At 40.5% G+C, this 14,846-nt stretch overlaps 1 protein-coding gene across 1 annotated transcript in view; it reads left to right on the forward strand.

Annotated features, from left to right (window-relative positions):
• Window positions 1-14,846, forward strand: part of kdrl (kinase insert domain receptor like) — a 41,907-nt gene that overhangs the window by 1,016 nt on the left and 26,045 nt on the right. Inside the window, exons 2-10 of the mRNA XM_005723012.1 lie at window positions 7,048-7,138; window positions 8,032-8,243; window positions 9,795-9,916; window positions 11,184-11,343; window positions 11,446-11,588; window positions 11,679-11,850; window positions 11,984-12,104; window positions 12,215-12,384; window positions 13,896-14,052. Of these exons, the coding sequence (XP_005723069.1) occupies window positions 7,048-7,138; window positions 8,032-8,243; window positions 9,795-9,916; window positions 11,184-11,343; window positions 11,446-11,588; window positions 11,679-11,850; window positions 11,984-12,104; window positions 12,215-12,384; window positions 13,896-14,052 (1,348 nt within the window). The remainder of the gene's footprint in view (window positions 1-7,047; window positions 7,139-8,031; window positions 8,244-9,794; window positions 9,917-11,183; window positions 11,344-11,445; window positions 11,589-11,678; window positions 11,851-11,983; window positions 12,105-12,214; window positions 12,385-13,895; window positions 14,053-14,846) is intronic.

A 14,846-nucleotide genomic window follows, 5' to 3' on the forward strand; every position in this document is an offset into this window, starting at 1 on the left:
ATAAAATATTTTTAGCATTATTTTTCTTTTTCTTTTTTATAGTAATTTAAATTTCTCCGGTGTTTAATTGGCCTGCAACCAAGAGCTGATTTTGTTGGCGGGTTATTCTTTGATCCCAGCTGCGGTGTAAAATGATTTCTGTGTATGGATATGACCGCAGATTATTTGCACATTTTCGAAGATCATGCGCCAACAGAAAAAGTCATCATTCTGCTATTGAGTTTGCAATTTTCACACAAGCCCCTAGAGGTCGTCTGTCATTGGGAGATTGTTAGTACGGTAAAATGCGTTGATTCATAACAGGCGATTAGTCGGGCTCTATATTTTAATATGACTGGATTTACTGAGATGAGTAAATGGTCTGTCAGAATGGTCTATTTTTGTGTGCTTTCTTAGATACTTTGAATATTTTGCATGTCAGTACTTTGTTATAAATTATGAAAGGAAAGGTTCCTGCAATTGGTATGTGTGCGTGGACAGGATTAAACATTGTGTCATGTTTTATCTGACAGTCCTGTCAACTCCATTGTCTCAGTCTCACGCCACAAAACCTGAGTAAATCTGGGATGTTCCTTCACCTTGTGCCAGGTCCAGTGTGTAACAGAGATACAAACTGAGGCTTCCTCACCACTTCAAAATAAACAGCCCATCCAAACAAAGGAAATAGTGTTCACATTCAACCTCTTTTACTGAACACACACACACACTGTGTTTTTGAGTAGGTTTCCTTCACTGTCCACTCACAAAGCGTGGGAAAGACGCAAAGAGGAGGAAGCGGATGTAGGGACAAGAGAGGCAGCCTGGAATTGTTCTGGCTAGTAAAGGTCACGGAAATGTGACACGCTACCTGAGCAAAGATTTCTTCCCGGAGCTCCTTGTGCTCACGTTCAACTATGTCAAACTTCATCCACAAGACAATAGCAAGGAGGAAAGGGGCTATTGTTTCAGTACAGGAGCCACTGACTGGTAGAGACATTAGTTACTGATGGTCGTCAAGGTGTCTCTGTTTATTCAGAGATGTGTAAGATGTTTTTTTCTGGTGAATAGTTGTGAGAATGTCACAGTGTCATCGTTAACTAAGCAAAGTTATAAGTCACTGAGTGATGCGCAAGCATTCGACTGGGTTATTGTTACACAACAGCCACCTATATCCCAGTAATTTTAAAGATGGCTTAGAGTGAAAAGGGAAAAAAAAACTGTATTTGCTGATTTCTTAATTTTTGACTTGCAGCTGCTTCTTATTCAAAATGAGCACAGGTTACATATGTTCGTTCTGACCTTTTGACACCAATTTAACTGAAGCGCAACAGCTCACACAAATGTCAGCAAGATAATCTTTTTTCAGTGGACCCTTCTGGATGTCACTTGAGATATGATGCCTGTAGGAATACTCATACAATGGAGTTTTCCTTTAAATGTAATGATATATATATAATTGAAATGATCACTTGTGTTGGACTGATTCTTTTATTCTGGGTTCTGAGTTACATTTAGTCAGATGACACCCCTGAGTTTAGGAAAGAAAATTGCCATGAAAGTTATAACTGACACATCAGTGACTAAGGAGATGGGTGAAATGGAAAGTGGAAGCTGTCCTTTTATTGTTGCTTATCATATACAACACTCTCTTTGTCAGTTCTTTCTTTTTCCTGCAGTGTAGACAGTCTTGTGACGAGAGGGGTTGATGTTGTGTCCAGAGTATTTTTTTGTTTCCTGCGTGGACACTTGAAGACTGGAAAATGGGAGTGATGACGTGTCAGCCAAGTGCAGTGGGGGCTCATTGCTCACTGGCAGTACATCTGGCTCCATGCAGGCAGCACAAGAAAAACACATCCTAAACACACAAACACATTAACCTGGAGTGGGAGATTTACCAGCAGAGCAGAAAACGTCATTCCCCTACACTGGGAAATTCAGCTTTACAAATTGAACTGTGTTGCTTTTCTGGATTATTCCAGCATCTGTTCCATGCTAGACCTATCCACCTCGAACCAGCAATATATTTTCTTTGAATCCTGCATGGGATTTCGATTTCAAGGAGCTTCTGTCTGCCTCTTAGTCTTAATCATACATTATAAAACAGGAATCCTCTGGGTTTACTATTTAGGAGTCTCATGCAGGAGAACCCTCTTTGTTGGCTCTACACAGCTTCATATAACCTAGAGTGGCCACCCATCACGGCCAGATGTTCCTTTATTTTGTTTTTTTTTTGTTTTTTTTAGAGCAGTCTGGGGCATTTTGCCTCCAAACCTCTAAAGGCTTATACACGCCTAATAAAAAAGGCTTTCTCTGTAACTGTTGTCTTAACCTTGCAGTTGGCAAAGTGTAGGGTTTTTGTAGGACTCTGCATGTGAGAATGTTCCAGGACACAAGTAGCACAGCCAGAGCACTGTTAGCTGGTTCTTATTATGGCAGGTGGTCAAGTCTTGTCAAAGGTTTGATAAAGTTTGTCTTGAATATTTTGTCAGTCTAACTTGCAGTGAACTGTCACGGACACTTTTGCAGCAGGACAGCAGCGTGACCCCGAGAAGGTGCAATGTTTAGACCGCCCAAACTCAGATTTGAAGGATACAGATCCTTTTAAGTCCAGCTTCTTAACAGATGACAGTAGGATCGTATCCCCCTGGAAGGTAATTTCAGTATATTGTTGAGAGAAAATGCAAAAACGGGTTAGTGAATAGTGTATTGCATTTGTTTTACAATAGCTACCATAGCACTATCCATGACAGACTATTCACTACTGTTTCACTCTGTTTGCCAGGGTCACAGTATGGCAAAGCTGACTCATGTACTCTAGCGGTAAATCCGTCCTCGCCCCCTTCCACTTTTTGTTTGGATATTGATCAGGTTTAGCCTTTTAGTCTGGCTTCATAGCAGATGACAGAGTAGTATCATATACCATTTAAAGTAGTTTTAACATAAAATTGAGAGAAAATATAAAAATAAGTTAGTGTGTAGTACGTTTGTTTACATAAACTACCAGTGTGCTATCGTGAAATCTCATCGCAGAGACTGTTCACTATTGTTTCAGTCCATCGTCAAGGTCACAGTACAGCAAAGCTGACTCATTTACTTCGTAATTCTCACTTCTCCCCCCATCTAATTTTGTGACAGCAGAAGAGCAAAGGATAAAGTGGCAATGATACGCAAAGGAATCGTTGGGCCCTATTCCCAAAAATGATTTTCTCCCTCGACTCTCAAGACATTCGTGCCGTCTGATGATGGGACGGGAAGTACAGGGAGGTGAAGTGTGCCCTCTGCAAAAGAGAAGGGAATTCCGCACATTATTCCTTGCGCTTTAGGGGCCGTGACTTGGAGTTTCCTTTTCGGTTCAGTGGCAGTACAGTCATCTGATACAGTAATTTATTTTTTTTATTATTACACAACATCACCAATGAGCTACTGGCAGCATGCAGGTGGCATTTATATCACTTTTCTATTTAGCTTTATGGATTTTTTTTAAAATTTGTAGTTATGTAGTGTTTTAAGGTGTTTGTAGTCACTGAATTTTTTTTAGGAGTTGTGCTCAAAGTATCTTCTTAAACACAAAGAGTATATGCTTTCTCTCAGGTCAGGAACATAACTAACAAGTATTATTCAAGATCCTTTGACAAAATATGGCTAAGCAGAGCATACATAGGCCATTATTTTCCATTGCAATGCTGAAAATCTGAATCATTTAGTCTCAGTCTCAGCCATTGTTTGGCCGTTCTTCCAGACTAAATATTTAATTATTTTCTTGACCACAGACATTTCTATTGAAAAAATCCTGAAATCCATGCTGTTCAAAATTTTTGTCTGTATTTCCTGACCATTTGTCTTTTCCAAGCACAGTGTCCTGTGCCATTTCCTCTAATCAATGCCAACCGAGGACAAAGACACAAAAATGTGATTCTGGTCTAATCTTAGCTAACCTGGCTCTGTGTCAGCAACCAGCTTGATGCTGTGTGAGTCAATCGAGATCATGCAAGTGAAAAAAGCAGAAGTCAGTCGGCCTCTCGCACCCTCCCTGACTCCCTCTCTGTTTGTTCCATGCCTGTCCTCTTTGTAATGCCTTTTAATGAGAACCAGCTTTGGGGCTCTTTGAACCAACTCAATATGAACAATTTCTGGCATTTTTCAGGCGATCTCCTGAAGGAACGCAGGGCACAGCTGTTGCAGGGGGTTAGGGTTGTCAGGATGCTAGCTAAGGTCAGTTCTGGGCAGATGGGAGTTTTGAGGATGGGTGTGTAGACAAGACAATGTTTTTTTCCTCTCTTCTCTTGTCTTTTTTTAATGGGCTGCTGGGGGCCCCTGCTGGTTCACCCATCTGTAGTGCATTACTGAAGAGAAGGACATAAAAAATGTGCTAGTTTTAAAAGATAAGCGTTCTGCCCGTGCAATTCAAGGTCAAGATGATGATTCTGGGTATGCTGTGGGACTTAAGCATTTATGCATGGGATGTATTTGTAACCGAGTCAAAGATTCAAGAAGTTGAAAATGCCATAATTAGTCTCAGTGGACTCTTTTAATCTGGACGAAGCGTTTTCATTGGGGTAAAACGTCTCATTACTCATCCAAGTCTTCAGTCTCTGCCCTGATTTAGACTTTTGCGGTGAACCTTTGCGGTGAGCCTTCGACACAACCGACGCAAGTGGCCGATGTTGCTGGCACTTATGCTTGCGGAGGTGCATATGTGTTCATTATTATGTGGTTGTGTCCTGCCTTTTTATATGCATGCCAGCTGATAGAAACAAAATGTTGACTCTTTGTTGTGGTCATTTTTGGGAGGTGGCAAGCATATTTGTCCCCCAGGTTTTTCCACTTCTTTGGAAATTCCCTCAGAATCTTTCCAATAGGTTTAGCAATCTCTTTCCAGGAATTTTCAGAGATTTTAAGTCCTCATCTTAAGCCAATGATTGTTCTTCTCTCACTGATCTTTTCTTTTTTAAATAACTGGAAAGGCACAGGAGGACTTAACGGTAATGATCAGACCAATCACAATATTTGTAGCCTGCATTGATTCAATGTGCAGTTACATTTCTTGGCAGGTTATGCATAACAACAGTGCAGTATATGCAGTATAGTTGCATAATGACCGAAACTGGCACCATTGCCTAACAATAGCCCAGAAGCTCAGTTTCGTTATTGTTCATTGTCATGACCTCTGGACAATGGACATGCCCATATGGAAAAGAAATAGTAAAAACTTATATGTGATTACTCATGAAAGTGGCCACTTTCATGAGTAAGTCATGTAAGCCTTACATGACTTACTCATGAAAGTGGCCACTTTCTCATTACTTTCATATATTGTTTTAGTAAGTATCCAAAACATACAAGTTTCATTATATAATTTTTCAAGGGATCTTGTATCTGTTTTCACTCTTATATGCTTTTCATACAAGTTTCACACAAGACAGATAAAAATTTTATAAGATTTATATATATCTTTTCCATATGGGTGAGCACGTTTCACAGAAAGTTGCATTATAAGCATTATAAGTCTGTGAAAGATGGCAGTGGTTGTTCTTCTGTCCTGGATCACCTCTGACAAATGTCCAGGTGCAATAATTGCATTTACTCAGGGAATTCCCTGACTACAGTGGGGATAGTACTACCTCTGTGTTGCAGATTCCTGACAGCCATGAACTTGTCACATAGTGGTGCTAATTTTGGACATTTTGAAACTGGAAGAAACCTATTGTCAGCTGAGACTGAAGAAGTCAGTTGACTTAGTAATGAAGCATTTCTCCCGCTGAAAACGCTGCATCTAGATGAACTGAGTCAACTTCATGGGATTTTCTTACCTGAATTCATGAGCATGTGTCAAGGCAGTAATAAGTATGGCTGAAAAAACATGATACATAGTGGGTTTGTTTATATTTGTTTTATTTGTCTTTGATTGATTACATTGCGATTGATGGTATTCTTGTTTCTTGTTATGTATCAAGGCATAAAAAATGCAAAGTAGAATGCCCTTAAGAAATTTGTCTGGCAGCTATAAATAAAAGCCATACAATTATGAACTGCAGCTTATGTGGTTGTTTATTGAGGCCAGGGCTCTTGATTTGTGTTCATATGCAGCCAAAAGTGTGTGGTTTTACGACATGAAAGAGTGCAAGCCACAACCCTTCCCCTCTGCTTAACCTTGGACAATAAAACAATGATGTTATAACATTTTGTGAGGAAGTGAATATTGAGTCCCCCTGCCAACACTGGCAGCGTCAGCTCATTCTTGCCACAACAGCTGTTCTGAATAATACACAAATGCTAGGAGAACGTGTGTGAGTGATTGTTTTTCTGTATTTCTGTGTGTAAATGCAGGTTTCCAGGTGTGTGGGTAACACATAAAATAGGCCATTATCGCCCCTTAAGCCAGTATATGCATCAAACACATAAACCAACATTATCCTTAACAACAGATCAAGGGTAAACTTAATATACTTGTTCTGTGTCCACAGTGACAGGCTGTTTAGGGATCTTAGTGAAAAGAAAGAAACAACATCTGGGACTGGGACTCTTTCTGGACAGCAGGCAGAACTACACTGTTTCCTATGTTAACTGTTGTTAGAGAGACCTCTCAACAGATTCTGCTGGCTCCACACGAGATAGGTCCACCTCTGAATCAAACATCTCCACCCTCTTGATATTATAAGCACAGCATTCAGAGTAAAAAGTCACTAGTAAATGAACAAAAAAAGTATTTGGTTCCTGCTAAATCGGACTGTGTTGACCTTTTTGGCATCGAGGCACAGCTGCTCCATGTATCATCCTCTTCCTCCCTTTATTCTATCTTTGATCACCTAGGACCCCGATCCATTCAACAACCTGCTCTCCAGCTCCCAAAAGTCCCCACAGTGTGCTCTCAGTGGACAATCACTTACACAAGAGGCAGGAGTAGAACTGGACAAAGTGAACCCACGCGCACAGCACTAAAGGCACATTACACAGCAGTTGTGCAATGGGGACTTCCCGCTGTGCTTTTCATTTTGTTTAGCATAACAATGATGAAAACATACCATTGAAGAGTTGGTGTAAATGTCTGTGTATGTGTGTGTTTTGCAGGACATTTGGAGAGCGCAAACTCGCCTAGGATTCATCCCTCCAACAATCCAATCGTTCTTCATAAAGGCAATTTGTTAAACCTCACCTGCAGGTATGCAGTTGAAAGCACCTACTTTTGTTGGTTTCACTTGAAATGTAATCAAACATTTATGATGGTGGTGTATAACTCTTCTTAACCACTTTGCATTACAATACAACTTCATTTACTTTACCTTTGCTCTTCTAATTGCTGGACTTCTACCTCTGCGCTCACTATATGGCAGAAATTTTAAGGGAGAATTAGCAGGACGTCCCTGGTTCTGTGGACTCTTACTAGCTACAAAGAAGCTGGGACAGTCCCTGACCGGAACCAGCGATAGTGGTCAACGTTTATCAGTCTTCTGCCACTTCCTTTATGGAATTTAGAACCCAAGTACATTCACATTTCTTAAGAATTTAGGGTATTGCATCATTTTTTAGGCCTTCAAAGAATGCTTAGGAACTCATGTTGGTTTAATGTAATGCTTCCTTACAAGGCCACATTGTAAGAAGCCTGATGCGTAGAGCACTGTCTTGTTTTTTGGATGTGGATGAGAACTAGAGGTTCTGCTTGACCCAAAATTCTGCAGGCAAAGGGAAAGGAATGTGAGAAATGCTAGATGTTCCTCTGGGATCTCTTTAATGAGCATTTTAAACTGAATTCTGCGTGGAAAGAATGTGTTAGTTAAGCACATCATTGAAGAGAAACATGTTCCCATGTGAAAGTTCAAACTTTTGGATGACTCAAGATGAACTTGAAATAAACTTAAAATGGAAATGAAGCCCAAAAGCCCCCAGGGATAAGCTACTAAATTTAGTAGCTTTTGTGGTTACTGCCAGATGTGACACCTTCTCTAAAAATAGATCCACTTTTAATAGAATTAATGGTTTGCTTTTTCTAATACCATTCGCCTCGCCCAAGATCTAATCTCATTTAACATTCTCTCTCATTTTCAATAATGTCAGAGGTCACGGTGTCTTCAGCTGGACACTTGCCAAGCGGTCGATCTCATCGCAGGGAGTGAAGGTGGAGAAGTGTGATTCAAGACCTCACCGTCAGTCTCACTGCAGCAGACTGATAGTCACACACCTGATTGCCAATGACACTGGGACTTACACCTGTAAATACACCAAGGATGGTTCAGACCAAATCAAATCCACCTATGTGTATGTAAAAGGTGAGAGCTAGAAACCGTTTTGGATGTATAATGCTCAAATTATGAGGTTCATAATTTAAGAAATTACCCAATGTTAGAAAAACTGAACTCTAAAACTGAAAATTGTTCTTACATTTTGAACCAAATGGTTTTTTTCATTCAGAAATTTAAAATGCACGGAAGATTTGTGTTTAAAAAAAGATTTCAAAGGATAATTGTTATCTCCTGATGGCAGCTGCAGGATTTAATATTGAACTGATCTCACAGACGGTGATATTGACAGTATTGAAATGACAAAGAACAGTGTGGTATTTGCAAGACATAAGACACAAGACACATCCTTTATAGAAGGAAGAAAGAGTGAGTTAGGCAGCAGGATGTAAAGGACCATGGTGTTCAGGGTGTACCCTACCTTTTTCACTATGTCAGCTCCAAAAGGCTTTATTTTTTTAATGACATGGGAAGAATGTGCAAAAAAGAAAGCAAGCAAGACCTGCTTACTAAAATCTGTAGTTGTATGCATTAGATATAAATAAAGAGGCGGTTATTGCTACCTTTTTTCAACTGGAATCCTGACTGAGGTGCCACAGGTCTCCATCTGAGAGAAAAAAAAATAGAGAAAGGAAGTGGTTTCTGTGGTGCCGCTTATCCTCTCACCTCTTCTGGAGGTGAGAGGATAAGCTAATTGCTCGGGAAACCCTGGTCATTGACCATTTCCTGCTTCTGCTACTGTTTTCCTTGTAACAACGCTTCCCTAAACCTCACATGGCACTACATACACTTATATGACTGGATATTGTACTGGGAAGCAGAGAGTAAATTCCAATATCAGCCAATGTGACCAAAGTGGTTTTATATTTTGAAAAATGTTGGTATAAAGTTGCTTAATATTGGTCTACAACTATTATAAATATAAAGCTAGCTTTAATTCTTCTTGTGCTTTTTAAATGACTTCCACAGTTTACCTTCTGTGTCCTATTTCAAAAATCCTCAGCTGTTTGTTAATTTTTGTAACTTTTTCACACCACTAATGTTCGACCTTCCTTCAATCACAGACTATTTATGTAGCCACAGTGTTCCCACAGACTGACTGTCCTTATATGGCCAGAATTAACCAATCTGAGATTTGATCTCTTTTCTGGATCTCTGTTGAATACCCTGACATGCTCTTTTTCACTTGGTAAACCTCCTTTTCCTAGTGGGTCAAAGGTTCTGGAGCCTGTCTCAGCAGACGTAAGGGGTGGGGTACACCCTGGTTATGTTGCAAGTGAATCACAGTGACAGAGAGCCAGAGACTGTGGGAGAAAACACATGCACTTCTAAAACAAAATATGCACAAACCACACTGGAGGATCACAGCCAGCTGGCAGCTATGAACCCATTATCCTCCTGCTGTGATGCAACAATGCTAACCACTGCACTTTTAAATTAAGTTGGCTTATTTTACCAGAATCTGAATAATTTTACTAGAAAACACGGTTTCCCCAAAAAACAACTTGTGATGGGCCACATTTAATTTGAAATGGTGTTTCTGCCTGACTTGTGTTTAAGATGTTGAATTCTTTTTTTCAGATCCCGACCAGCCATTTGTGGAGCCTGTTAAAAATTATGTTCTTGGCATCTACAGGCACGAGACCAGCCTTGTTGTCCCGTGTCGGACATCCTCACCTGATATTGATGTAACACTGACAGGGGTAGGGTCTTAAGCACCATCATGCTTTTAAAAATGCCTTCATAGTACTGCATATTATAGTAATACACAGTATTCTATAGACACTGCTTAACATGAACTTCCAGGAAACTCACACAGCACGTCTCCTGAGAGCAAGATTACTATTAATACCACAGCAGGGTATCCTTACCTGTTTTGAAAAAAAAGTCCTTCCACTCCTTGCATAGGGCATCACAGTGGTTCTCACACCCTCTGTGTGTTAAATCATTCTAGCACACAGAAGCAGACCGGGGACAGTGGCTTAGCTATGGGAAGCTCAGGGGCGGCAAAGCGAGTCATCCTGTCTGCTTCCTCTAAGAGCAGGAAGGTGTTCCAAGAGTGCTTTTCTCAGAATAGCTCATCAGGCTAAATTTAGTCTCTCTGCTCTTACAAACATCAGGAAACAGCAGAAAAGTTGTGTCCAGTCTTAGAAAACAACAGGTAACAGCAAAAGACTGTTTGATCTTAGTAGGCAGCGGTTGAGTACTCCCTTGTTTTCCAATGCACTTATCTATACAACTTAAGACCCTGTTAGTACTTGATGATGTGCCTTTGTGGCCTTTTTGTGCTTTTTTGTGACATTTTGTTTCATTGTTTGCGATTAATATAGGACTGTGTCATAGTGCCAACTGTGCATAATCACTTCTGACTCTAATGCCACAGATAGTACTGGTGTGACCTTCCTGTTATTAATAAATGCATGACACTCCTCCTTCCTCTTCACCTTCCTTCCTTCCTTCTCTTCCATTGCCTCCAATCCCAGTCCTTCTTCTGACATGAGAACAAACAGCAGCAGGCAAAGACATCCTTTCCAAATGTTATTTCCCTAATTGCATAAATTAATGCAGCAGTCACATTCACAGTGCTTGTTACTGGGAATACTGGTTAAAACGGCAGGATACATGACTGACAGTTCACTGCACTGTTACCTGTGCTATTAAGCAGGTGCAAAACATCGCACAGACTTTGTACCCTGGAGCTCTCATTAACACTGCTTAATGTCATATCTGATTGCACTGGACATTTACGTTCTTCTACATTCATCTCCTTCTGGTAATGTCTAGAAAAGTTCAGGGCTGTCATGCATGTGTTATAAAACAGCTTAACAGATGTGTCCCCAGCTGAGCCCAGTGGAGCATGAGTTACGTGTTAAATGAAGTCATGCAGCTTCCTCTTTAGTCAGTCTGGCTCAGTGACCTATATTTGGCATCACAAGTGTCATCAAATTAGTTTTGCCTTTTTCATTACAGGCGCCAAGTTTAACTGAGAAGGTTACAAAGGAAATGGTGTGGGATCCAATGGTTGGGTTCAGGATCCCCTACGGTGCCTACGATTCATACAACATGCTGGCATGTCATGCCAAAGTCAACAGTCAAGTGTTCAAGTCAGAATACCTTCCTAGTAGACTGAGTGAGTCTGTTGCTTTCCTGGTGACATGACTTTTAATTGTTTTTAACTTTCTGATTGTTTAAGGTTTCATAACATTTCATTATGTTTGTTCCAATTTTACAGCTGATGTCCTTAAAAATGTGAGGATTACTCCAGATAACAACCGTGTTAAAATCTTGGCTGGAGACACCCTCATCCTCAACTGTAGTGGGGAGACAACCTATAATGGAAGAATCAACTTCACCTGGCATTTTCCAAAGGACAAAGTAAGTTAATGGTTTATCATTGACTTTACAATATTATGGAACAGCCTGCATAAGTAGGACTGGCATTTATGGTGCTTTCTTTGTCTTCAGGAAAAACGGCATAGTATAATCAAGTCCCTACTCAAACCTTCTAAGGTCCTTATAATGAGTAACACTTTAGTGTTGCCAAACATTACCATGGAGGATAAGGGAATCTATCATTGCAAAGCTGAGCTGAATCCCAGAGTAAATGATACTGTCACGGCAAAAGTTGTTGTCTATGGTGAGAATGCTTTTAATGCTTTATTATTACAAGTGAAATTAAAAGAATTTTAGGCTGTGAATTATTGTAATATTGGGGCGATCCTGTAAAGTAATAATGATAACCTTATTTAATCTATACTCTTTGGTTGCAGAGCATCCATTTCTTAACATTTCCTCTAAGAATGGACAGCATAGAACAGTCACTGAAGGTGTAAGGAAGATTGTGTTTGAACCCAGGGTCATCGCTTTGCCACCACCAGACGTGATAGCATGGTAGGCAATGGTTTCGAGCCACTATAAATAAACCTTTTGTTATGAGTGTTGGGCACCTCTATTATTGCATATGCACAACAAACAAACTTTTATGTGCCTCTAATATTCAGGTACAAGGATGGGGTTCCTATCCAGAAGAATTCCACTTGCTACAGGATGTCTGATTTTAGCTTGGCCATCACTGATGTGCAGGAGAAGAATTCTGGCGTGTTCACCATAAGCCTGGGCAACAGAGCAAAGGGGCTGTACAGGAATCTCAGCTACGTTCTGGAAGTCACAGGTAAGCCATTACCACAAACCTGATAATCTTCACTGATCCTGACGAAATGAAGCAGCGCCTTGGCTGTGGACAGAGGCTGCCCCCAGCACGTCTGCTGCTGCTCTCAGTCTAGATCACTGGACGGCAGGTAGCAGCTCTAGTGTGAGAGGAACTTGGGAGCTTGTTGATTCCAGGGCTGGATTGACGTAGCAGGAGCAGCTGTTGTTGATTATTGGGGCTCTTTGAAAGGGGCTTGGCGGAGTGTGTAAAAGGCCCGAGTTCTATTCTGCACACGGGCTCCAGCTGCCCCAGACCCCTCCAATCCTTACACCCTGTGTGCATACAGTACGGCTCATATAACCAGCATGTTCTATACAGTATGTATTTAGCTGGAGAAAAATCAGCTTGCAATTCATTGTTATGACAACTCTTTTAAAATACTGATAAGTGTCAACACTAGGATATAAATATTTTAGCATGTTGAGTAGATACATGAATGGAGTCTGCTTGCTATAAAGAACAAAAAGGAGACTGTATATCCCTTACTTCACACTTAGCATGTGGAGGGAACACATGCTAAGTGTGAAGTAGCATTCTTTAAACATTTTTGAGGAATCCCAGTAGTGTGCCAAAAAGTGTAAAAATCAGGCCCCTCTAGCCTCTTATAAACTTTATTTATGATCCTTGACCGGCCCACTTCACAAAACTTTTATTTATTGGAATGATTTTTTTTTTTACAAACACAACAAAGTGGAGAGAAAATCCTGGCACCAGTTAGAGAACTATTTTAAATCTTGTTCATATGTTGTTTACAGTCGTCAGAGTGCTCTGGATTACTACGTGATGTGCAGGTGTGCATGAGCTGGGGCACTGAATGCAACACAACTATTTCTGTTGTCCAAAATGCAGATAGTGCTGAGATAAGTACATCTCCCGAGGTGGGAGAAGCATTTTTGTCTGTTGTTCATTGCAGCACAAATGGTTGACTCAGTGACCCAGGCATGGACTGCGGTGAGATTGTTCTTTGACCTAGAGCCCTGGGCTAGGCAGGCATCCCCCCACTCTTCTCCCTACACAGTCTAAAGGAGAGCTAATGTCGACGGCCCGCCTTTCATAGCTGCACATCAAGACTGTCTTTCTTTTTGAGACATTTTGAGATTCCACAGCAGGCGGGGCCGGTACGGTCGATTCTTTTAGCTAACCCAGTGGGACAGAGAGTGGGGTGTGGACAGCCAGGGTGAACATAAGGTGCAAAACTAAGCTGAATGAATACGATTCAGAAAAAAATAATGAAAGGTGAAATTCCTGATCCTATCATGGTGAATGCTGCTCCCCTAAAAAATATCTAGAATTCTTTTTTTATTTGCTCATAATTGATTTAAAAAAATGTGTAATGTGGGAGTGGGAGCTTTTTTTTTGGCTTCTTAAAGGAGGCAATCATGACCTCTGATCTAACATGTTGTCTTTCTCTTCCAATTTCTCTCCATGTTTGTGCGTGTATGTGGTTACTGTGTACTTGTGTGTGTATGTAGTGAAGCCAAGTATTTCAGAGGCGGAGCTTGCTACTGTGGACGTGCAACCTTACATGTCGGGCAAACAGCATCATCTAACCTGCACTGCTTTTGGCCTGCCGTTGCCAACCATCACTTGGCACTGGCAACCATTTCACTCAGAACCGAAGTTTAAAAAGTGAGTCACCCTCATGTTATGCTCGGTCTATCACGGTTGAGCAATACCATAAGAAATTCAAAGCATTTCAACAGTGTAAGTAACTAATTTCAAGCAGGCCACTTAACCTAAGTGTAGGCTCAAAAACAATTCCATGCTTTGAATTGTTTGAATTGAATTGTAAAGTTACCAAATCATGAGCTCTATCTGTATACCAGTTTCAGTTTGGGTTTTCCAGAAAGTTACCGCCTGATGTTTCTCTCTGCATAAAAAACTGTCGCATTTTCTCAGCCTGAATAACTGTTGCAATGATGCAATTGAGTCCACCTGCTGTGGATATAATCTCCATGTTTTGGAAACCATGCACAGGGTGTCTATGGAATCATACAAAGTCTTAAAAGGTTCACAATTAATGGTTAATCATATAATTTTTAGACACTTATGTTTTTGGAAATTTTAAGGACAAAATTGCTATTCCCACATCTGTTAAGCTGTTTCAAACTTGGGACAATGGGATACTAACATCAGTTATATCATTTTCTGGTCACATTAATAAACATATGACTAAATACTTTCTTGTTCATTCTGAACATCTGAAAGAGGATATTTCACCTTTTTCTGTCTCTCTTTTGTATGTTTAGTCTAAAATCTGTTTTTAAGTTGGTATTAAAAAGTCTTTAACTAGTTTGTACCTTTAGACGGAAACTCCACAATACTGAATCAAAATCACCAACAGCAACACGCAGTGAAGAGATACCTTCGCAGGATTCAGAGCCACCAGTCCGACCCGGAGATCCCTCTATAAAGCAGACCTA

This window comes from Pundamilia nyererei, unplaced genomic scaffold, assembly GCF_000239375.1.
Source record: "Pundamilia nyererei isolate P.nyererei 1_Seehausen unplaced genomic scaffold, PunNye1.0 scaffold00008, whole genome shotgun sequence".
NCBI classification, from domain to species: domain Eukaryota; kingdom Metazoa; phylum Chordata; class Actinopteri; order Cichliformes; family Cichlidae; genus Pundamilia; species Pundamilia nyererei.